At 37.7% G+C, this 26166-nt stretch overlaps 1 protein-coding gene across 3 annotated transcripts in view; it reads right to left on the minus strand.

Moving 5' to 3' along the window:
* The window catches only part of LOC583678 (MLX-interacting protein), a 46491-nt gene that overhangs the window by 4546 nt on the left and 15779 nt on the right, over positions 1-26166 (minus strand). Inside the window, exons 3-14 of one of the 3 annotated variants that reach the window (XM_030991626.1) lie at positions 16143-16213; positions 15008-15154; positions 14357-14513; positions 12425-12520; positions 11633-11721; positions 8053-10132; positions 7422-7648; positions 6373-6544; positions 5526-5638; positions 3924-3959; positions 1603-1665; positions 292-379 (exon numbers count right to left, since the gene is read on the minus strand). In XM_030991626.1, coding sequence (XP_030847486.1) covers positions 292-379; positions 1603-1665; positions 3924-3959; positions 5526-5638; positions 6373-6544; positions 7422-7648; positions 8053-10132; positions 11633-11721; positions 12425-12520; positions 14357-14513; positions 15008-15154; positions 16143-16213 — 3339 coding nt within the window. Of the gene's footprint in view, positions 1-291; positions 380-1602; positions 1666-3923; positions 3960-5525; positions 5639-6372; positions 6545-7421; positions 7649-8052; positions 10133-11632; positions 11722-12424; positions 12521-14356; positions 14517-15007; positions 15155-16142; positions 16214-26166 lie in introns of all 3 variants that reach the window. The other 2 variants (XM_030991625.1, XM_783579.5) reach the window with 2 other exon arrangements.

The raw sequence follows: 26166 nt of genomic DNA on the forward strand, positions 1-26166 counted from the left end.
ACTAAATGTGTATTCAAGGGTTCAGTATAAGTGTTACAAGATAGAGAAAAGTCAAGATTACTACACTGATTTCATATAGTTTTGCTGTGGCACCTTTCTGCCACATGTCTGAATGAGTCGCAAGTTCATACTAATGGGTCGTATGCAGGTGCTACGTTGTATGTGTATCTGATTTAGAATATATGAAATGGTCTCAACAATACTGGGACTTGCAATCATGTTCCTTAGAAGATACTAGTATCTTTAACAAATATTCTTGCACATGTACCACAAAGAAAGAGTAGAACTTACCTTTGACAAGCATGTTGGCCTTGCTTATCTTAGCGCTAGAGTTCTGGGCCAAGGACGGGATCATTGAATTCAAAGTGTCAAAGCCAGACTGTATGGAGATTAAATACCAGAAACAAGCAACCAATTAATATCAAAAACTCAAATTAGGCTGTCTTAAAAAATGGTAGCAGAGAAATACTCGGATGTGCAAAACCTGCTCTCGACAATTGTTTTGTATCAACTAACAATAGACCCAACACTTCACCCAATCCTAACCCTACCCCTAACCCTACCCCTTAGCTTAATCTATAACCCAATAACAAATCTCACCATACAACTTTGACAAAATAAAGCCTCAAGGATTTGTCATCAGAGCAAAATTCAGATAATCAATTTCTTAGAGCTTCTTGCTAAATTGCTACAATCAAACCTGTTTTAGTGACCACCTGTATAGAAAGACCATCTGCCTAACAAAGACCAAATTTTGTTTCCCTTGGAAATAGTTTCTCATTGAAACATATACTAAAGGAACCTGTACATGAAGACCACCTGCCTATAAAGACCACTTTTCTTGTCTCCCTTGGGTGGTCTTTATTGACAGGTTTCACTAATGACTTTTTAAAAGTGCCAACCACTACTATTTCTGAAGCAGCTAACATCCCAAAGTCACAATGTCTCTTGAGCTTGTATTGGGTTACAAACAAAGATGTAGGACATATTTCTCTTACAAATTTTCATATTCATAATGACAAATATATATCTAGTTGAATTACCATCACAAGAAGACACTGAACACTACCCAAAGGGTTATCTATATAGAACATATGTCTGCAGTGATTTTCTTTCCATTGTTTGTTTGTTTGTTTGTTTGTTTTGGGTGATCCATCGCCATTAAAAACAAAGGGAATATCAATAATAATTCTGACAACAAGCAATAAACTACATGTACTTTAAAAAATAAGGAACATTCAGGGGCATGAAATGTAAATGAATATCAAGGGTAGTTCAGGCCCCTATTTCATTAAACTTATTATCAATAACAAGATACCATCATTGTTATAAGCTACTGAAATCCTTGCATTTGATTGGCTGTGAGCAGATTTGTCATGGATCTGCACCATTTGTTATTGTTCACAACTTTTATGAAACAAGGCCCAGATTCAAGAAATTTTCATGATGCTAACTTACTGAATCACAACCAAAATAAAACTGAATTTCCAAAATGTCCAAAAGTTTCTAGTGGTTAAAATGGCTGCCATGTACAATTCATGAAAGTTTCATGTCCAAGAAAGATTTGTTTTGTTTTTAGAGTAGTTAATCAAATACACTTACCCTTATGTTGAATCTCCTCTTCTGTTCAGCTGAAATATGAGATAACTTCCCACCTCCTCTTTCCTGTATCAAACACCAAAAGAACAAATTATATCAAGATTAAAAATGATTATAGCAAAGCAATTAAAGTCTCTTTGAAAAGTTTATGTATGGTTAAACAAATGAATAGGGGAAAATTGAGTAATGGGTACCTCTATAAATGATGAAGACCCTTTTTCAATAATTAAATTCCTTTCCTTTCTTCCTTTTCACTCCTAGAACCTTAGTATTTAAATAAAATTGATCTATAGTTGTTGCTGTTGCGAAATTGCTATGAATCAATTTCATAATGTATTTTTCACATCGTAAATTCTACTGTAATTCATTCAGCCTGATCATGCTTTTGTTGCAATAAATACCATTTCAATTCAAATTAAATATGATGAGGGTCACCGTTGTGACCAGGAAATCAAATATGAAATCAAAATTGATTCACTTTTTAATTGTTTGGTCCCTGTTCAAACTGTGTCCATATTCATCCAATACTGAAATAGTGAAGACAAAGGTGCAAGATGCAATGCACGTCAAACACAATATGTCAGTAATAAGTTTTTAGATAAGATACAATGATGAAAACAGATACATGTAATAATATGCTTTTTACAGATAAATTGCATAGTTTTCTGAAACGTGCAAGAAGGAAATATTAATGATGAATAAATCTGATTTATTTACAAAATTAAAATCATAATCTCTTGAAACACTTTGTAACTTTTCAAAAGCAGACTTTTCTCTTGCATTCTGAAATTCACTTTTAAACATGTACGTGTAGATAAAGGTGAAAGAATAAGTCAATAGTATCCCAAAAAGAAGAGTCATGTTCAATCACACAATGCAGGAACTCATACCAATGGTCATCTTTAAAATCTCATGATTCACATATTTGAAATACATAATTTAAATTCTTTTATAATTAAACATATGTGCATATACATAAATGCAAACACCAGTGAAAGAAGTATAAGCCTGGAAACTGTGCAGAAACAAAAAGAAATGAACACCGTTAAATAAACGTAGTAACAACATTTTTGAAAAAACCCGAGGGGTGGGTATGGGGAGGGAGAGTTGAAGGAGATAGCCGATTTAGAACTTTTTTTCATGGTGCAATAGTACACATGAAGGCACATACTTGTATATCCATTTTAAATTATTTAAGAGATGTTAACTCGATAGACGTTTGTCATACCAAAAAAGGGAAGCATCATCAAAAGGCATAGAATATCATGTGCAAAATGAAATTGGGTAATTAAAAAGATTAAATAATTGAAATTATTAAATTGTGCATTAATTATCATATTGTGTCCAATCACAGCAACAGATTATTTCACATGTGCATCTAACATAAGGTCAAACCTCCTTTAACAACCACCTGTCTGTAAAGAACATTCTCTTTTCTTTATTTTTTTTGGTCTCCCTTTGGAACAACGTTTCTCACTCCAACTTGCATTAAAGAAAACACATTCATACAGACTACCTGCCTATGACAAAGACTTTTCCTCTCCACCACCACCCCCCCCCCCCCCCCCCCCCCTGAGCATTCTTTTAGGGAATGCAGGTTTAACTGTACTACAAATCATTGCAGAATAAAAGTATCCATTTCCCTGCAATGTAGATGCAATGTTTTAAAGAAGTATAGAGGGGAAGGTTACTTCCATTTGTTTAAAATTCTGAGAGCTACACCCATCTTGGCATTACATGAAATGAACACAAACTAAAAAGTTGAAACATGTGGGGAAAGCACCAGAAAATAACATGCCATGAACATCAACACAATGCAATGACACAGCAAAACAAAACTCAAAACAGGGCTAGACACCAATAAGTTGCTCTAAACCTAAACATTGGGATATCAGTTGGTTTTATTCTTTCAGAGTGAAAAAGATACCCAAATATGGTTCAAGCTACATACATTATGTGTAATACAAAGCCTGAAATACAATGGAAACAGCCAAATATTCAGCATTAGCCCCAAAACTGGCATCCATATAAAATGTAAAATACAAGTATTTGTCTTTCAAATAATATTTCGGGGGGGGGGGGGATTTGACAATTTTTTCACAATGATTGATACAGCAAATCTGCATTTCCCAGAAGTACATTTACCCATGCCAGACATCCCGATATCTCACTTTCGTGATATAAAAGCTGCCCAAGCCCACGGGGCAACCCCTAATGTCGAGCCCTGCCTAAAAGAATGAAATGCAGTTCCAAAAAAATAAGGAGAACACACAGAGTTGAGCAGGCAAATCATTAAGAATAGAGTCCCTTAATTCTTTGCCTACCTCTTCCTTTGCCGACATGTTCACATCACTCATGCTCTGTATGTATAGAGAGAGACACAGACAGGGCGGGGGGTAAAGGAGTGGAATGGTGGGGGTAGGGTGGAGATAGGGTAGGGGTACAGGGGGGGGGGGGTACGGTGAGGGTACGGTGGTGGTGGGGTGGGGTAGGGAAGGGGTAAGGTAGGGAAGGGGTAAGGTAGGGAAGGGGTAAGGTAGGGTAGGGGTAAGGTAGGTAGGGGTAAGGTAGGGTAGGGGTATGGTAGGGTAGGGGAAAGGTGGAGGTACAGTAGGAATACAGAAGGGTAGAGGTAAGTTAGGGTAGGGTAGGAGTATGGTAGGGATATGGTGGGTTGGGGTAGGAAAAGGGGAGACTCGTTACTCTCTAATCATAACATGACACAATAAGAGTTTCCTAACACTTAAGGCTCATTTACATTAATTATCTAGATACTGAAGCAGGATCTATTTTTTTATTGATACCATCACAGTTTCCAACATCAAATATGAATGAGATATTACTATGACTACCGGTTTGGCTATTTTTCGAGATTTCACCCCAAAAATGGAGAATGTTTACATTATTTTGCAGCTGCCAAGTAACTCTTTCATTATGTGTTTTGCATGTTCATACATGTTGTATATTAGGGTAAGCAGATGAAATCTACGTCCTAGCAATATCTAAAAGGCAGATTAGGTCACGCTATATGATGAAGAAAACAAAACAACAAAACACCTTGGAAATCTGCACAGGGTATTTCTATCCTAAACACATCTATACAATGTATGATATTTGACAGGACGAGCCATATCTACATTTCACACCATGAATGAATCAACCCACGGATAATGCTCGCTATAAAGTTACATAAATCTATGATGAATAACTCATTCCATTTGTTACCTGCCTTGTTCTGACAGCATCGACTGTCGGAACAAGACTGGCAACACATGGAATCTATTCAAAGCCCATTTCTACTAACAATGGATAGCATTACTAAACTAGAAAATTTTGCAGAAGAATTTTTAGGGATAGATAATATCACCGTAAGAGCAAGATGGCTTAAAGGGATCGTTTAACAATGTTAAATCTGAGATGCACGGCCCTACGTGCTATCAGAGTATGTAATATGGTGTAATATTGAAGCCCTAAAACAAATTGCGCTTCAAAATGATCAAGAAGTGCCTCAAAAAAGTAAAAGCCTTTGAGTGACCGGTTATACCATACTCGTTTACCCCAATAGACTGTAGTGTTATGAAAACCGTTTGGCAAACGCAAGATCTAAGACAAAGTTACAGGATCCCTTTAAACTTTTATTTCTTTCTGTTGATATTGACAGAGAACTAGAATTGTGCAATTCAAATTGAAGGTAAATGGCTAGTCTTGAGTTGACATGTGAATCTTCTTTTTATCAAGTGTCGCATGTCCAGTACACATAACAGGAGCAATACAAGAAACTATGCAAGGGACTTATTTTTTTTCTTCATAACTTGTGTAAGGAACTATACATACTGCATGAAAATAGCCCACTGCTGAAGCGCTATATGATGCTAGTATGCTTCTTTGAATACGGAATAAAGAATTCTGTCTTTGCGATTACTTACATCCATATCTTCGATGACAGACATTGGGCTCGGTGCCGGACTGATGTTGATGGGTGTGGTACTCAGAGAGAATGCTGGTAAGGACACGAGCGGCTCTTTCGCTGGCTCTATTTCTGAGAAAATAATGAGCAGATCAAGGAGTATGATAAGAAAAGACCTGTGCAGTTGATCAAGTTTATATATTTGAGGGAGGTGAGATGAAGTGGGAGGAAGGGGACCAAATTGACTCAGGTGTTCCAAAAGGATACTGTTAACTTACAGAATTATGACTATTTTAATTGAACATTTCATTATACAAATTTCTGATCAAAAAAGTGAAACATTAATGCAGACCAAATGTGATTTTGTTTTGCATATTCAGTGGCTTGTTAGTACAGAGAGGTAGTGTTATATCAAATGTTACTTTATAGGATGGCAAAGGATTACAAAATCAGAAATCCACACAAAACTTGAATTGCTTTTTTCTTCCAATAAACATTAGCTTGAACACAATAAATATACAACAGTATTTTGTTTTCTTCCTAACAGGAGTGCTGCACAAACAAGCACAATTCATTCACTGTGATGCTCCAATGTGATGATACCTGTATACCTCCAGAATTAAACAAGTCATTTGCTTCTATCATCACCCCCCCCCCCTTTTTGAGTAAGAAATTTTGAAAAAATCTGGAAAAATAGGGAAAATGAGGGAAAAATCTGGAAAATAGGGGTAAAATTGGGAAGACAAAGCAAACAAAAATCAGGGAAAAGAAAAAAAGAAGAAAAAAAATTGGGAAACTGATTTAAATCAGTAATTATCAGGCCTGGTATTAGAATGAAAAGCAAGATAAATATAATTTTGACTCACTTTGCATGGGTTTGCTCGACTGACCAATGGTACTGGTTGCTATGGTGATTACGGGGCTAGCCGTTGTTGCATTGTTGGATGACTGAGGGGATGTGAATACCGATGCAAGCGATGAGGTGAAGAATCCCGCTGTGGGAGGCCGGGGAGTCTGCGTTTTTGGCGGCTCACTCGACTGAAGAAGATAAATGTTAGATGCTGCTTGTAAGTATCGTCTTGCATGGTGATATAGATATACAGTAGGCTTGCGGGTGCACCATGTGAGAGAGAGGGAGGATTGAGGAGTCCTGAAAAGGACTCTCGGTTATCTTTCTTGAGGGTGTGTAGTTCTGCAAAGGACTGTTGGTGAAGTCTTGAAAAAGACTGTTGGTTATCTTTCTTAGCTTTTAGTTCTAAGGAGAACTATAGCGCTTCGAGAGGATGGGTGGCGGGAGTGGCTCAACGTTTCGAACAGGTTGACTTTTTTGTCGTCAGGATGTTGTAAAGGGTAGTGGATAACACATAGCATCAAACAGGCAGTTTCAAAGATCAATGTCAGTAATTAATACACTGTATCAACATTGCGAACGACTCCAAAAGACCATATATGCACCTGCAACAATTGCTCTGCAGGGGCTTCCTGCCCTTACCAAATTCCCAACTTTAACACTGGACCCTACACTATACCCAACCCTTAAACTTAAAGCCTGTCTGTACTAGTTTGGCCAGGGAGGATTAGACCACCCAGCGTGGTAATTGACATGTGGCTTTCTCATCAACTCAGCTATCAATTTACATAAGAAAAAGAGGATCTGGGGGGGAGCAAGTAGCTGCAAGTAGTGCAGTGGGGCTTTAAACCTACAGTATCCTAAATTCAAAATGCAATCCTAACCCTAACCCTAACCCTATACCTTTTAAGAAATCAAGCCTGGAGCGATTGTTGCCACAGCAAATGTTGAATCATCCCCTGGATATATCATATCTTTTTGTGCTTGGATGGGGGAGTTTCTTATTTTGGGCCAGTTTCTAGCCAAGTGGAAATACAAATCATGAGGAAAATGTGTTGAACTCACCAACATCTTGATGGGGGTGTTGCTTATTTTGGGCTTGTTACTAGCCACTATAGTAGGACTAGAAGCCAAGGCCAGTGAGAGGGCACTGGCCTGGGTGCTTGGGATTGCTGCCTTGGCAGAAGATCTAGGTTCTGCCTTGACCTGCTGAAAGACAACCGTCCGAACCGGAGTACAGGACCCACCTTCAGGCCGTATTGAAATGCTGGCTGGTGATGTATCGTATTTGCCTAGGTAAGGTTGGAGAACAGAATCAATTTTCAATTTAATTTGTCACAGTCCAAGGTGCATTGGTACTATAGAAGAAAAAAAGCTTCAGTCATTCAAAGTAAAATTAATGCAATTTAATGCAATAATTTTGAAAAATTATATAATCTGTAGAAATCGATTCAGAAAATAAGGATTGTTCCTCATTTCAACAAGATTTTTTTCTTCTCTTTTTTTAACTAGGAAAATAAATTAAATATTAAATTTTCTTTATTTTAGATTATCAAAAGGTTTGATATCTAAAATCTTATAATTAAAAGGTTACTTTTCAATTGATAGAGTCATGATATGTGTAGATTCCTTTAGATTTGTTTGACAAATGTACTAACTTTGACCCAAAAGAGAAAAATGAAGAAGCAATAAATACCTGCTCCTTCTGCTAGGAGCTGAGTAAGAAGAGCCGTGCTGCTGGATGAAGTACTGGTCTTTCCAATTTCACTCTTGGCCATAACCATAACCGGTGCTGGTTCAGGAGCTGGCGGTGCCGGTGCAATCTTGGCCGGTATCTTGGGCTTGATGACTTGCTTAGGCTTGGTAGCTTGCTTCAGACCAACTCCTGCTACAGGCTTGGTCTGGAGCTTAAAGGTGGTCTTGGATCTAGTGTCGGCGTTGTTCAGGTCTGGTGAGGGAGACGCGTTTGGTTGCAGGGAGGTGATGGTGATGGGATTTGCCAGTGAGATTGTAGGCTGTCCAGTAGTGAACTGAATCGTTTGTAACGTTTGGACCTGCCCATCTTGTTGTGGTTGTTGCTGCTGCTGCTGCAGTTGCTGTGCCAGAGATTGGGTTTGTGCAAAAGTGGTTGGCTGGTTTAGAAAGTTTTTTGAACCAGAAATGGTAGCCATTTGAGAGAGTCCTGTGGTAGCAATGAAATTGCGACCAAGAATTTGGGTAAGAACAGGTTTATTGTCTCTTCCAGATGTAGTCATACCCTGCAGAAGGGTATGCTGTTGTTGGGGCTGTTGTTGTAATCTCTGCTGCTGCATTTGTTGCTGTTGTTGTTGCTGTTGTTGTTGCTTTTGTTGCTGCTGCTGCTGTTGTTGTAGTTGCTGCTGCTGTTGCTGTTGTTGCTGCTGCTGCTGAATCAACTTTTGCTGTCGCTGATTATTTTTCCTTTGTCGCCTCTGCTGGGCCTGCTGCTGCTTTTGCTGCAACTGTTGCTGTTGCTTTTGTTGTTCAAGTTGTTGTTGTTGTTGTTGTTTTTGTTGTTGTTGCTGCTGCTGCTGCTGCTGCTGTTGCTGCTGTTGTTGTTGCTGCTGCTGCTGACTATTTTGCAAGAGCTCACCAGCAGAGACATGTTTGGCAACCTCCTGCAACAACTTGAGTGCCTGTGTCTGTTGGACGGTCAGACCCGTGACATTGAGGGATCCACTCAACCCCTGAGCCTGCTGCTGCTGCTGCTGCTTCTGAACCTGGGCCAGGGTGGATGTGAGCGTGTTCAGAAGCTGTCGAGCTTTAGCCTGCGTCTCGTTATTCACACTGGCAAACACACCCGGTGTTTGGGGTTGTCCTTGCTGTTGCTGCTGTGGCAATTGCAATATCTGTGCCGTGTTGCCTCCCTGGAGCATACTTCCATTCTGACTGCCCTGCAGCAACTGACAATCCTGTGTCAGGTTATGAGTCTTAAAGCTATTTGTTGGTAAACTGTTACTTCTCTGCATTGATGCTGTCCTTGATTGGGGTTTCTGCTGCTGTTGCTGGTTCATGGTGTTTACAGTCTGTAAGGTTATAGGGGTAACAGTCTGCAGCTTGCTACTCCTTGCTGCAGCTTGGCTGGTCGATGGATCATTAGCCTGCTGTTGCATGGGAAACTGAGGACTGATTTGGTTGATCTGTACCTGCAGAGGCAAGTATTGGTTGATCACCTCGTTCTGTTGCTGCTGTGGCTGCTGTTGTTGCAGCTGTTGCTGCTGCTGTTGCTGCTGCTGTTGTTGTTGTTTCTGTTGTTGTTGTTGCTGCTGCTGTTGCTGTTGTTGCTGCAAAAGCTGTTGCAGGACAGTATTCTGTAAGTCGGTCAACTGCAGCCCACCGCCCAAAGCACCAAGCTGCTCAAGGATAGTGTTCTGTGGAGGCTGCGCACTAAAAATGTTCTGCTGGCCCTGAGAAGCCAGTCCGACCTGGTTGGTATTCCCAGGAAGAGGGTTCAAGATCAGATTGCCATTGCTGAGATTCAAATCTCCTACTTGGACCTGCTGCTGCATCCCAGCCAAGTTGAAAGAGGACATGGTGTTCTGGGTCTCCAAGGTCTGCTGAAGCGGTTGAAGCATTTGTTGCTGAGGCTGGGATGGCTGGATATGCTGCAACATTGGTTGCTGCTGTTGCTGATTCATTCCGCTGGTTCCGGCAACAAGTTGAAGATCATCCATAGGCACCATACCAACAGACTCCTCTCCTGTCATCGTTGGAGTAGTCTGAAAAGATGACATCATGCTGTCAACACTCTGGGAGTTCTGCAGAAAAAAACAATCAGACAGTAGCAATACCTATGTGATAAAGCAATTTTTGCATAATTCTGCTCCTGACACAAACCTCAAACATGCTTAAAGGTAATGCAAAGTTTTGGGAAATTTTGAAAATTGGATGGATAGTTATTCTTTACCATTTGATATACTTGGATGCCCCTGTGGATGTATTATAAGCACTATCAAATTTAGCCCCTAAAACACTTCTACTTTCGAGAAATTGAATATCAAAAAATTTACAGGTGCTCCCGGTAAATTTCAAATATTTCAAATATGGCCTAAGGCCATTCCATGGTACTTGTAGCTGCAATCATGAAAATCTCAAAAATGCAATTCTTATATATATATTTTCCAAACAGGAATAGCAAATCGGTGGATTGTAGTCAAGGACATTGTTTTAAAGATAAAGTAAAATCAGTCTTGAGAGGGCGCTATGCAACATAAAGAGTTTATTATTCACAATTTCATCACTTTAGACTCGATTTCAACCACGACAATGATCATTGAATATTGTAAAATCGCATAATGCTTTCAATATGTTTATTTGAACCAAATTCATGACGCCACACCAAAACTTTGTATTACCTTTAAGGCTTCAAATTATGGTGAATTCGGTTAACAACCTTCATTTAATGTTTGGATGTTTCAATCTGGGGGCTACTACATGTATCACTTTGTCTACAGACTGTATATTCTGACATTCCCGTCCCACAATAAGGGGCTTAGTAGAGCCCATTGCAAGGATGTCATCATTATTCCAAGTGGACAATAAGTTAAAGGGCAATGGACATATTGAGAATTACATCAAAACGACATTATACAAGTTGGCTAGTGAACAAAGTGATGGAAGATAAACTGGGAGTAGACAAGAAAGAACTAGACTACTCGAAGGTCATGAATATCAACAGTAGTTTAAATGGTATTATAACCAGTATCAAACATCTGAGCAGTGGTTTTACAAAATCATATTACGCTTGTTGTAATCCTAAAAGAACTAATCAGTAAATATAAGACCATATTACCCTCTTATGAAAAAGCCTATGGACTTTACGTGTTCAAAAAACAGTAAATATAAGACCATATTCACCGCGCCATATTTTGTCATTTTCATTGCACATCTATTATGCATACGAGAACCTGGGCACTTCGCGCATACTCTATTGTGACGTATTAATCACACCAAAGGCAAACACTGTTTGCAGTGTATTGAAAATTTTGTCAAGCACTGGATGCACAGTGCTAGCTGGTTTGACAAGGATTTTTTCAGTTCTTTGAGATTGTCATGTATGTATTTGCTCTAGATTTCTGATTTGTATAACAACAAAAATATTGACTGGTTTAACTTGAGGGAGATACCACATATATTGCCCTCACAAGACCCATTTTGCCCTCGTCTTTGACTCAGGGCAATATGAGTCTAGTTTGGGAATTATATGTGGTATCTCCCTCAAGGCCAGTCAATATTATATAAATATGTTGGCTCTGTACCTGTTGAAGGAGCTGCGTCTGAGTTTGTTGACCGGTAAATATGTAGGTGTTTGATGGAGCAGGGGAAGGATAAACGGTCTTTAACATTTCTGAAAGAGAGAAAGCAAGGAGAAATTATTTTCGACAAATTGATAATAAGATGGATGAATCTAGCCAGTGCGTTTAACACACCTGGCACTTATACTACCATGCATCAGGGAGTTCAGATAGAAGAAAAATAAACAAATAAATAAAGGAGGAAACAAACAAACAAAGAGGAAAGAAAAATAGAGAACAAAATGAAAGAAGAAAGAGAGCAAGCAGTAAAAAAGGAAAAAACCTCAACCCTCCCCCCCCCCCCATACAGAAGAAAGAAAGAAAGAAATATTAATAATAAAAAAAAATAATAATAATAATAATAAAAAATATGCTAAAACAAAGCTAGTGTGATGTTCTTACTGACTGAAACAGGTATAAACTTTACAAGGTCTGTAATATCAATATTTTCATTACATTAGAATTCAAAAGTTACAGACTTTTGCACAAGGAAGACTCCATTGTCACTAATGGAATTACGCAGAGATTTTGGTGTATTTTGTGTTTATAGCTTAACAAAAAAAATTCCACTACACCGAAAACCAATATATTGCATGACAAAGTAGTCACCCTTTCTGAAGCCAACTTCCCCTCTAAAATTCAACTCTGTTTCTGATGTTGACTTCTAAAAGGGTCTTCAGTTTTATGGGCTGCTCATCCCCTCTCCCCCTCCCCCCCCCCCCCCCCCAAAGGGAAAAAGTGGGAACTGATTTGTACCTGGTAAAGGCTCGAAAGTATCCATCATATCATCCAGTGACGGCTGCAGCTGAACCAAGCCAGGCTGAATGATGTCTGCATTCATACCAGCATGAGCTATGGTGGTTCAGAAGAAAAAATATAAAAAGGAAAGTAAGAGTAAGATTCAAAATATACACATACCTATATTTACAAAAATTCTTAATAGATTTTTTGGAAAAATAATGAAGCCTCGGAAATTTACAAACCTGCTTGAGCACAAGAATTTAAAATGACCCTAAACTGTCAAATATGCATTCCCTCTGCCATCTGAATTATATAGAGCTCTTACTCTGTTCCAAAAATTTACATTTTCCTCTAACAATAATTTCTGATGAGTTGAGTTAACTAATCAGTTACTTCAAGCTTTGTAATCAACAAGTTAATAGCCCTATAACCGAAACTAATGTAAATAATCTTGGTTTACTCTCTGGTTGGGAAAACAATTCTGAGATCTGAATTCTGTGATTTGAGATTTGTTTCAATGAGAGTTGCTTTGGCGTTACTTCTCAAAGATATCAGACAATCGATCATGTTGCAATTAGGTTTTAGGTTAGGATCAAGGGTTTATTGCTGTTTGGACTACTACAGTGTACCAGTTCGTCTACTAACCAATTGGTCTATTCCTGTATGGTCTACACCCAGCCCATCTAATATCCACATGGTCTAAAAATCATTTTGTCTACTTATCATTTGGTATAATGACCATTCAGGGTAATAGACTTTTGGTCTTATCTCCAATAAGTCTACTACCCATTTGGTCTATTGCTCATTTATTCTAATTTCCAGTCGGTCTAATCCACAGTTTGTCTAATGCCCATTGTGTCTACTATCCATATGGTAAAAAAAAATGTAATACAAAAATTATAATTAATCATCAAATGATTATTAGCGAATGGGAATAGATGAACTGGTTGTGGACCAAACGATAATTCACCGGATGAAGGAGAGGGTTGGATTAGGTACAGTGTTGGGTCTAGGGCAGAAGTTAAGAAATTCTAAAAGTTTAAGGAATCAACCTCGAGCAATTATCACCATACTAAGGGTCATACAATCCTGACACCAGCTACTTTTTACTTGTCTCTCTCGCATTGCCCTCTACTCTCTACAGTAAAGTAGATGAGGAAGGAATTCATATACTTGGCAAACTTCCAATGCTTTAGCACGATTTTACTTCTAAAATCCTGCTTATTTTCAGAGAAATTGACTGGTGAAGGGGTATTACGCATATCACATTCCAGCTAGTAACCGGAAATTGACACTTGTGTACTCATTTTCACCAATCCTTTCCAGGGACAAATTGCTTTGATTGTATTTCATATGCTACAGAGAGTTGCATGGGAATATTCACGAATTCCATTTCAAGCTGGTTGTTTTATCCGTTCGATCCTGATTATTTTAAAATCTTCAATCGATCTTTAAGTGCAATCTTTAAGTGCACCCTAACAAGTGAATATTGACAGAGTAAAAATGAATTTTAAAAAAGGCAGACATAATGCCCATGTTAAAGAATGGGGCAATAGTACTAACCAGAAATATTAATATAGACTGAGGAATTTTAAGCACCATACTAGCATTTCTGTGATTCACGTTTGGTGCATCACAACTCTACAAAAAATATCGTATATAATTTATTTGTAGCTTGGCATCCTTTGTATATGATATGTTCATTTCCATGAATTTGAGTATTCTATGGTCATTCTTTCTTTTTTTTCATTTAGAAATTAACAACTGTCTTTACATTTGGTAGATACATCTGTAAAGCGCTTAGAGACATCATAGATGTATCAGCGCTATATAAAAGTGGAATATTATTATTTTATTATTATTATCCAGCATTGAAATAGGACACACAATTTTAATTTTGCTTCTGACAGTTTCTTGGGCCAGTGCACCATTTGAACTATTGCTTACCCATTTCCTTGGGGTTCGGGAAGGGGAAGTTTGGGTTGAGGCTGGTGAAGAGGGTATCCGAGAACTCGGAGAGGAGCGTCTCTTCGTCCAGGACCATGGGTGTCCCTTCGTCCGAGCTGGTGTCCAGGAAGGTCTTGCTCAGGCTCTGGAACTGCTCCTGCTTTCATCGGCAAAGAGAGGGGGAGGAGAGAGGTAAGGAGAGAGGGAAAGAAGAGAGAGAGAAAGAGAGGGAGAGAGAAAGAGAGAAAGAGAAAGAGAGAGAGAAAAAAAGAAAGAAAAAGAGAGAGAGAGGAGAGAGAGAGGGGGAGAGAGAGATACAGAGAGAGAGAGAGAGAGAGCCGTGGGGCAGATGGGAAACATGGTGGAGAAAGAAGGGAAAAACTAAAGTCATCGTCAGGTTTTAAGGTATAATGGAGTGGCCTTTAAAAAAAAATTGGCATGAGATCTTGAGCTGAACAGAAAATAATAAAAATACAAACTTCAATGGAAGAGCTTGTGCAATTGAATGATTTCTGGGTTTTTTAAAACAGAAATATGAACAATAAAAATAACAATCTGCATGGACATACTCTAGAAACCCCCCCCCCTCCCCACCTCCTTGCAGTGTGGGGCAGGGGGGGGGAGGAGGGGGAAACTTGAGCTTTGAATTACCTCCCGATTCAGCAGGTCTTCCAGACTCCCTTCTTCCAGTAGTCCTGCATGGCTGAGCTTCTTCTTGTAGAAAACCCGCCATTTTTGGTACTCCTTGACGACTGCACAAAGGGTTCGCTTCCAGTACTTGCCTTCCAGAATCACAGCCTTGTGAGGAGTAAAACAAAACAAAACAAAAGTAATCGATTGAACACCTGAAGACTGAAGTAGAGAGCAATACATCTCTAGAAAAACTCTAACAGAGGTCAGGATGAATGGAGAAAAAAATTTAGTCTTGGAGACAAATGATGAAATAGATAGATTGCCCACTTTTTTAACAGAAATTCCCTAAAGAAGAATACCCATGGACGAAATTAAAAGTAATTTCTATGCTACAATTTTACAATTTCATTTTTCCCTTCCAAGTTGTAATCATGCTTGATCAGAAAGGTTTTACATCAACAAATATATATGTAAATGTATTTCAAATTTATTATTTGACCATTGTATAATTTTTTGCCATCTCGCTAGATTACAAGTTCATTTACGATATATATATATATATATATTTCTAATATTCAGTTTCCCTAGATAATTAATTGCGTTATTTGTCTAGAATTTGTTCCATTTGTTCCATTTCCCTAAATTACAATCTGTAACACACTTGCCTATAATTTGTACCAGTATCATTTCACATAACGACACTTGGTGCTACCATTTGTGCCTATAATTTTAGATTATTTCCCCTAGATGATAATTTCTGCGATGAATTTTGCCATTTTTATTCATAATTCAAAAAGCTTGTCATTTGCCTTGACATAAGCGTACGTCCCACTAAAATAAAGCAAACACTGACTGCATAGAAAGAAAGAAAAAAAAAATCAGCGTTGCTGCTGAAAGGAAAGCAAAAAATGTAACTAATACAATGTGCCTGTACATGTGAGCAGACCTGCCAGGTGTTAAACAAATATATATTGTGGTTGACTTCCAGTAAATACATGTAGATATAACCAGGTCACTTTTGCAACCTCTATTAAAAGGTCTTAGGGTTTATCTCTGTTGACATGCAATCATAGTCTTATCCCCCAGACTCTCATAAAACCAGAGGAGGGTTAGGCTAAAGCCAGGGTGATTTGCTGATATATTTTGAGCTTACCTGTGGGGCAGTGTAGCTATCAATCAGCGGAGAAGAAAACTGACAAATAAGGGGTCTCCTTCCCAAGATAACTGCAATCAAAACAACAACAGAAAATTCAATATCATCATGTCAGGTTCTTTTATCGATTTCAGGACCACATAAAGGGAATATTGTACAAACATTGCACTTGAAACCTATCAGTGGTACATGTACAATGCAAATATGTATGCCACTAAATTGACCTTCCGTGATTTGCAGTTGTATTTCATGTAAATATAATTCATGTATTTAATGCATACATACCATGATTGTACTGTAAAAATACAGGGGGCCCTGGTGGAAGATAGAACAAATAATCACAAAGGGCCTAAATGTACACCTGTAGAGGAGTAATTAATTTCATTCCATGCATGTAGACCTAAACATACATGTACATTGTCAATATTTTGCAAGTTGCATGTACATGTACCTGTACATGAACACTTTTAAGGTAAAGACCAGTATTGGTAACGCCCCAATTTCAAAAAATGAAATGGAAGCTCTCATTACCAATCATGTGAAAGAATATGTTTTGACTAATACATGATGATAACAAATTTGCCGGGAAACCGCCTACTAATTCATATATTTGGTAAATTTGTTTCTCTCATGGTCCTGTGAGAGATATAGGGTAGTCTCATATACATCTTTCTGTGTATAGTGCTTGTAACTTTACGAAGAATGGGCCAAATTTCTTATCATTTTGATGATTCCAGAACCTTGCAGATGCTAGATGCTAGATGATCAACCTTTTCTGATCGATTCCACAACGTTTCTTTCACAATTCAATCGCATGACCATAACTGGTCTTTACCTTTAATAGCCTTTCAATTGCATGAAATTTCCTATAATTTACAAGTTACTTCTGTTTTCCCAAAACAATATTCAACTACTGGTAAAGGTTTATTTTCTTTATTAACTCCAGGTTAACCCATATTTTTTTTTTTTTACTCCTCTCCCATTATAATAACTGAATACAGTACGTGAACCCACTTTTTGTATCTTAGTGTGGATCTTTAAGTCTAATAAACATTTTCCATAACAACTTAATCAGAAAAGGTCAAGTCTGGATCACCGGTGAAGTGGAGTTCAAGCCAATAGCAGGAGATTAAAGGTACACTACTTTAGAATCTTTTTTCCACTACTAATACTTTTTCCATTGATAAATTTTTGATAACATTGGATTATTTTGCGCATATTTCATTTAATTTGATAGCTCTTACATATACAAAGATGTGATTGGTCCACAGTTAGTCACATGATATGAACAGCAGATAACCTGGCATTGTGTCACAAAAGTGTCATAAGTTCACCCACTTTTCATCGAAATGCATGTATCAAAATAAACACACATGTCAATGGGATGTCAGTGAACTTGTACTTAATCCAGTTTTCATGAAACAACGCCCTGATTTCCTTACCATGACCTGACCTTGTGAGTTTAATTGTTTTAGGACAGGAGCATAAATGGTGAGGATTATTTTGTAGGCTGTTGTTTGGACGGTCACCAAATTCAAAGAAGGAATAAAATATGCTAAATGGAAGGAACATCCTTCAAAAGGGATGGTTATTGAAAGGCAACAATATTTGAAGAAAAAAACTCTGAACTACCGGTCTCTCCAAATCCACCTCCTCCTCCTTTTCTTCTTTTTCTTCCTCTTCTTTATCTTTTTGATATTTTTGCACAGAGAAGTCCATCTTGATATGAAGTTCACAAAAATAATAGTAATACAAACAGAAAAACAGGAAGGTAACTGTTTAAGAAATATCTCATGAATAATACCTGTGGAATCAAAATAATGTACTGTACATGTACATGTAGGATTATATCAATTGATTAGGGTTTATTTGTACTTTACAAATAAATTCCTATTTCACGTATTGAAAATCAACATTTGTTAAAAGTTTTTAAACTAAAAACATTGGTCATTTCTCTTGAAACATTCATGAGATCTTTTTTGTTTTCATTCTTTTCTTCTCTTATTTCTGGGACAAATATTCACTACCATGTCAAAATGTTGAGCAGTACCTTTAAAATAGGAGCCTTGCACTTTTCTTTCATTCTTGAGGACAGGTTGAGAATGATTCCACTATTTCCACTACCATGTCATAATATTGAAGAGTACCTTTAACATAGGGGCCTTGTACTTTCGCACCCCTGGCCCTGGTGAAAGTGACTTTGAGACACTGAGGTCCTATAGATAGGACCGAGACGATGTTATTCTGCCTGTGATAATAAGGTGCTTCCTGAAAACTTTCCTGTGACTAAAAATCAAAGGCCCCCCCCCCCCTCCCTCCCTCCACCCACATCTAGGGTTTATCTGTGTCATCAACCAGTTTGTAGCTGCAAAGCCTTGCCATTCCGTGACCTACCCCCTGCATTGTACATGGGACCTGGATGGTAAATAGGGGGGCATATCTGAATTGAGTCATTAACTACCAGATTGGGGATCCATACAAACTGAACTAGTATTTGATAGTTAAAAGGTATAGCATGTACTGTATGTGTATGTAATCAGGGAGGTATTCATTTTAATTAGAATGCAGTTCTTTTTTTTAATGTAGGACATACATGTACATGCACAAGTAGGGCATGAATATAACTATAGATCAGTAAATCACACTCATTTTAAATGAATACTAAGTTGGTTTTAGTAGAAACAGAAAATGAGAGAAACAGGACAGTGAAAGCTTGAGCAAAAAAAGGTTATAACAAAAGAAAGTTAAGAATCTTTTAAAGGTCTGATCAATCAAACACAAATTGGCAATTCTGTGATGTATCCAGACCTGCCAACCTCTGGAGTTCAAAAACTGTATTCTTTAATCCCAAAAGTTGTATTTTACTGACAAAAGTTGTATCAATAAACATGGACTGTTACATGGATCAATGCCTCTTACAATTCCTACATACAGGAAGAAATGTATGTATTGATCATTGGTTAAATATGCACGATTTCGTCATGACTGGTGTGTCCGATGAACCAATTAAGTTCCCCAAATTGCTGATGTGAAAAGCTTGTAGGATACTTTACAGGACAGAATGGGCATTTTGCCATTGAAAATGGCACACACACACACAAAAAAAGGTTTTTTGTTTAGTTGGAAATCGTATTTTATTTAGGAAAATCGTACTGTCGTATTTGCTTCTAAATATTGTTCGAAATAAGACTACATCGTACTAGTTGGCAGGTCTGTGTATTTTGCGAGGTCCCCTCCATTTTACCCTTTACTAAAACAATCCAAAAAATTTACATTTTTCCTCAAGAAAATGTTCAATCATACATTCACCCTAAATATACAGTTCATGTCATTATTACAATTATGTTTTTATACAACCCATGTATAAACAAAATCTATTCCATCATCAATAAGTATGAACAAAAATAGTTTATAAAATTTTTTGTAGACAGCAAATTTGGAAAGGAGCTACATACGTTAAAATTTTGCAAATTTGTGTCTCAGATATGACAAACTCAAACTTTCACTCACCCGTTTCTCTCATTTCTCTGCTCCTATTAAAACCAACTAAATATCAGGGTGGACTTCCCCTCCCACCTTTACTCATATTTTGTACATTCTACGCTAAAAGGACATTATTTGTCGACATATGGTGGATACATTTAAACAACTATGGCACAATGCATGACTGGGCTTGCAATTTCCACTCAATCACCAATAATATGATAGTGCAATACCATAAGAGAATCATAACACACAAAGCTACACCAAAACAGTGCAGCTTTCATGTACAAGCATGCCTCAACAATTGATTTGTGGATAAAACTTCTTTTTTTATTCAGATATATTTGATTGTACTTTGCCTCAGATCGATGAATAGATTCTGCTTTCGTATCAACGGCCTTCGCCTTCCACATGCATGTACAGTAGTCTGCGAGGCCAGACTCTATTCTGACACAATTCCATAAAGCATTCAACGGAACGCATAAAAAATCTGAAGAATTATGTCTCCCAAGGTATTACATAATGCAAGGTTTCAAAAGGAGGATTAAAACTCTATACAAATTTCTGTAAAGTTTTAGTGAAATTGTTCGAAAACTTGGCACATTGATTAAGCACGTCATGTTCTTTATTATGTGTAGGTATCAGTGCAACTGCTTATTCTGTTTTAAATCTATCGAGGATCAAAATGAGACCAGTAGCCAGGGTCGTAAATACAGTGTAAATAAAAACTACTACAACAAACTCAAGATCAGAAAAAAGAAGGTCTCCAAAACACTGCTAAAATACCATATTTAGATTGTTCGGGGCTCCCAGTTTTGAATTACAGAGAAGAAAATATAATCTGTCAGGAAATTACAAAAAACTAAATTTGATCATCCTGACCAAATACACCATTATTGAGCTCTAACTAAAAATTACAACATGCAACTTGTTGGTGGTTTAGTGGTGCACTGTTGGAGCACTGCAATTAGTGCCTGTCCAATAACTCAACAGACTGTATCCATCTGGTATGCCCTCATAAACCATTGTCAGTCGTAGAGCGTAACAGTCTCTGCACTTCAAGACTTCAAGACTACAACAAGCTCTGGTACTTTAGCCAGAAACTGACAAATCTAGATGTATACTGAGGAGCTCAATGCTTCAGGTATGGTGGTAAAGTATTGAATTTAAAGTCTTGTGCTTGTAGACTAGCAACCAACACACCCCCAACACACCCATAAACACACCACACTAGCCATCACAGCTGAGGGCATATAAACAATGAGCTTGGACATAACATGATTTGTGTACTACACAACACACACCCCACATACATGTACATTCTAAGCTATGGCTATTATAATCTCATACACAAGTTCCTTCACATGCACTGTATGTAAGTTTCATTAGAACTGGAAAGCCCCTTACTCATTAGTCTGCAGATGTAGACCCTTATCAATCCTTGTGCATAACAGTGTCTGAAATTATAGACTATATTGACTGCACGGTCCTCTGCACCCTATAGGCTCTGTACTATAGCTGCTCCTGACAAAGCCATAGACTGGAAGAGCTAGGCTCAGATCAAGACTTCATGAAATTGTGTTTGATTGTCAAATTGAAGTCTGTGCCTGCAGACTATCTACTCATCAACTTTGAGTTATAGCAGTACACACTGTACATGTATGAGCACATAGACTTACATGAAACAAGAAGAGTCCATGCATGGAGCATCTGTAGTGGAATTTATTGGAACTGGGGCTGCCTACAATGTGTAACTTTAGTTCCTACATTAATACCATTCTAATTCAATGCACATTTGTATGTAAATGTATTTTGGCAATTTCCATCATATTACAAAGTAAATTTGTACATATCATGTACACTGTAAAAATGCATAATTTCCACTGAGGAAAGCATTGAATGACCACATCGAAACTTGAAGACAGCCTATATTTTGAGAACAAAGCTTGCACCATGTAACCTGAAACCAGACATTTCTGTACACATGAAATAAAAATGTAGTCATGTACAAATGTAATAGGCCTAACCTAAAAGAAATTAAGACAGCAAATATGCAAATAGATATGCAATTAGATATACATACACATGCACATGTATGTCTACAAGTTGAGCGACAGTGTTTAAAGGTAATACAAAGTTTTGGGAAATTTTGAAAATTGGGTGGATAGTGATTCTTTACACATTTGATATATTTGGATGCCCTTGTGGATGTATTATAAGCACTAGAAAATTTAGCCCCTAAAACACTTCTACTTTCGAGACAAATTGAATATAAAAATTTACCGGTGCTCCCGGTAAATTTTGATAAATTTCAAATAGCGCCTACGGCCGTTTAATGGTAGCTGCGACCATGAAAATCTCAGAATATGTAGTTGTGATATATAATTTCCCAATGGAAATAGCTAATCGGTTGATTTTAGTCAAGAAACATTTTTTATATCTTAATTGATATCTTGACCTTGAGAGGGGGCTATACCACATAAACAGTTAATATTTTCAATTTCATAACTTTAGACTGGATTTCAACCGCGACGACGATCACTGAATATTGTCGGATCGTATATGCTTCCAATAAGTTCATTTGAACCAAATTCATGACCCCATACAGAGCTGCCAACCTCTGAAACCAAAATCAGTAATCTGAAAGCTAAAAATCAGTAATTTTGGATGGAAATCAGTAATTTCAAGCGCGGCGCTTTCAACATCAAGAAGACTGCATTTGCACGTACATTGTAGAGCTGCACACAACACCACAACACAAACTACTAGTACCATGGTAATAGCATCACTCTGAATGACAGGACTTGAAGTAAAAACAAGAACATTCTGTTTATAACATCATTTTAAGTGCTATAAAAAAAACAATGGTTATTAGAGGATTGATGTATCATTACCCTGTTTCAGGGAAGGCATTTTTGACAAGTTGTGAAAGGTGGTCTGCTGCTGAAAACGCGATGTTGTGCTCTATCAAAAATTGAGTAAACTTCACTTCGGCGTTCGTGACAGAATTGTCCTTTGCGACGAAAAACTGGGCGATGTCATGACTGCGGGAATTGGAACTTGCCTCCACCGCTGCAGTCCGGTGCTTCACCGACTTCAGATGTACCTGGATATCGTTCGAACCGCCATGACCAATTCCAAAATCGGATGAGCAATGTGTACAACAGGCACTGTTTGTATTCCTTTTCGACGGAACAATGCATGACCATTTCTTGGTGTAATCACCTGAGAAGGTTTGCAGTTTTTTAGAACGCTTCTTCGATGAAGTTGAAGTCATTTTTCTCCGTCGGTTACTCGAAGTTTGACGCGACCACGGCCGACCTGCTGCACATGCGGTAGTGTAACACTCGGCCAATGCATATTTCGCCCAGATAAATATCGTGCCACTTGTTTCAGCACATCCACCATGCATGCGCTTTCGTATCGGTCAAAACTTTGTGTGTCAGCTCATTCAAAATTTATTTGTGTATCATATTTTGTTATCAACAATGAAAAGGGGTATATGAATAAAATGAAATGAATAAACATGATCCAACAAATAATGTGAAATAAAACACAATGACAATAATTGTTGAATATAAATTCAAGTTTAATCAAGGAAGTACATTCATTTTCCTTATGACAATTATCATCATCATCATCATCATCATCATCATCATCATCATCATCATCATCTTCATCATTAGTCGAGTCGTACTTTTATTATCATAACAATGAGAACCCATCACTAAGGGGAAAAAAATTGTAGACCTGCTATAAACTACACATGGACATGGTACCGTACGGGTTGGTTTGCAAGGTGGCTAAATGGACTTGGGACGAGTTTGCCGTCTCCCCGATATATATTGCATGCTGAAAGCTAGCACACGCAGCCCATATAAGCAGGGCGGTGTGCATATCTTTCGATGGTAGCTACATGTGTGTGCAGTGGTCGTGGCTGAGGCGCGGATGATATTTCTGTGCGCTCAAAAGTTAACCACCGGGCCGAGGCCCGGGAAGTATCGCGATCATTACCGCTAAAACACTCGCATATGCATAATGCATGTGTTAATACATAGGCATGTCCAGAAATCGGGGAATCCGTAATTTTTGAAGGGGTTTCCGTGCTTCCGTAATTGCCGTTGATTTCCGTACCAATTACGGAAAATCCGTACTAGTTGGCAGCTCTGCCCATACCAAAACTTTGTATTACCTTTAATAGCCTTTTGGTCTATCTATCAACTATTATTCAGACATGTTTTCATAAAAGATTAAGAAAAACATGTAGGTGTACATTGTGTAAATTTTGAGCACATTAAATAACAATAGGGTATATTTCAAAAGGGTTGGGTGTAATATTATACAGTGATGATCGCAAATAACTAATGACTAATGCTTCAAGTTCTCTATTTATAGGTCCCTGTGAATGAATACTATTATCATTATAATAATAATAATAATAATAATAATGGGTTCTTGTATATTGCTCATGTCAGTCGGATTTTACCCTCCTGGCGCTCCCGATTATTACCCTGGCTTTAGCATGGCTGCCATACAGCGCTCTAGCATTTCAAGGAATAAATTCCTACCAGGTACCCATTTACTTCACCTGGGTAGAGTGTGGCAAATGTATATCAATGTAGATCAAGGACATTAGTGCTGAGGCGGGACTCGAACCGCAGACCTTGTGATCAACAGTCTGGCGACGTATCCACTCGACCACAACACCTATACATCTTAAAATCTTACTGTACATGTACTCGCCCTGGGTTGAGACAGACAAAAGCTCAAACACTCTTAACAAACCCTTTCTTCTGCGAAACTCCAAATGACAATAAATCAGATTTGATTGTTAATCTCTTTATCAGCCTGTTGAATAAACGCCTAACAGTTCTTTTCACGAATGCATTTACACTCTAATGTTCATTATGCTCTGATGACTCTCAGTCTCATTCCATCAACAGCAGCTGCCTATGCCCTATAAATGGGACTGATCAACAGACCTGGGCAGCATTTTACATTGAAATGTGTGTATTAAATTTACATGTGTCTCAATGGTTTATCGCACCTATTTTTGTTGTATAAAAATGTAATCATGAAGGAATTAACATACATCTATAGCTACAGGTAATCTACTTTAATGCAAGGCATTAAATGAAAATCTGCAATTTTTACAAAGCCAATTCATTTACAAATTCAAAATTATGGTTTACAAAAGATGAATTTCAAGATTTTGTATCTAGTGTTTTGTTAACATGTACATGTACTTGTACGGTCCACTAAGTACATGTATGGATACTGGATAGATTAAAAAAATTGATACAATAATCTAAACCTGTAAGTTGGGGCTTTGGTCGGATCGGAAGATCGGAGCGACACCCTCGCACCTGTAATCGGTATCGGGCCGCCATCTTGGATTATAATGCATCATGACTTTATAATCCAAGATGGTGGCCTGCATGTTTTGCCTCTTTTCTTGGACCAATGTTATTAATTTCAAAGTCATGAAAAGGCATTAAATATCAACAAACATGGTCTACAACAACTCCAAATGACAAAACAATCCCAGCTATGAATTTTTTAAAGGCATTTGATAGCCCAAACTTGAGAATTTTCGGCATGTAATTTTTTTTTATTGATCGGCGATCAGAAAATATTACCCGATATCACCTGATCGGCTCAAGATTGGCCCCCGATCCGATGATCGGTTACAGGCCTACAATAATCCCTGTGCATATGAACATGCACATGCATTGTACATGTATGTATGTGACTGTGTACATACATTATCCCAAGCCTAGAGGAAACCAGGATATACATTATGACAGATGCACGTACACGTATGTACATGTAGGCCTAATGTCATGTCATGCTGTGTCCCAGTTAAATTCCATTTTAGGTACATGTGTGTTTAGAGACCTGGGAATTGTTTGCGGTTTTGGGTGGAAATCATAACATCCTAATCGCAACAAAATGCTACATTAGAGTAAGATCATTATAGACCATTAACCCATCTCTGCTTTTACGTTCGGGGCGTTTATTAAACAAACAAGTAAATGAAAATAATGAGTTCAAGGATTGAACACTCAGGACTACAAGTACATGTGAGTGTTCCAAATGCCCAATTAACTACCAGTAAATGTAAAAGCAATAAAACTGAAAATAGCTGAACAGTGATTTATTGTTCTTATTTTTCTTTTTTTCTTCCAGGGATATGAAATATCATGAACATGAGTACTTGAACTTTCAGCCTGTATGTATGTATACATGGAAATTAAATACGCCCATTTCAAATGAAAACAATCATTCAAATTTCATGCACAGTTGTACTTCAACAAAGTTGCTCTTAAGACCTGAAAAGTGCTAGGTTCATGTACATGTTCAGTAAGAGCACTTGCAAGTCAATTCAAATCAATTAAAAGTAATATAAGTTTTCTTCCAATCATTTTTTTTTTCTTCTGTTTTCCTTGTAAATTTTACAAAGCAGGGTTATAAAAAGTTTTGATAGCAAAATGTATCTCTTGCAAGTGCGAGAGCCGCGAGTGTTCAATTTTTTTACACA

The sequence above is a fragment of the Strongylocentrotus purpuratus genome, unplaced genomic scaffold, assembly GCF_000002235.5.
Source record: "Strongylocentrotus purpuratus isolate Spur 01 unplaced genomic scaffold, Spur_5.0 spur5_scaffold_2, whole genome shotgun sequence".
NCBI classification, from domain to species: domain Eukaryota; kingdom Metazoa; phylum Echinodermata; class Echinoidea; order Camarodonta; family Strongylocentrotidae; genus Strongylocentrotus; species Strongylocentrotus purpuratus.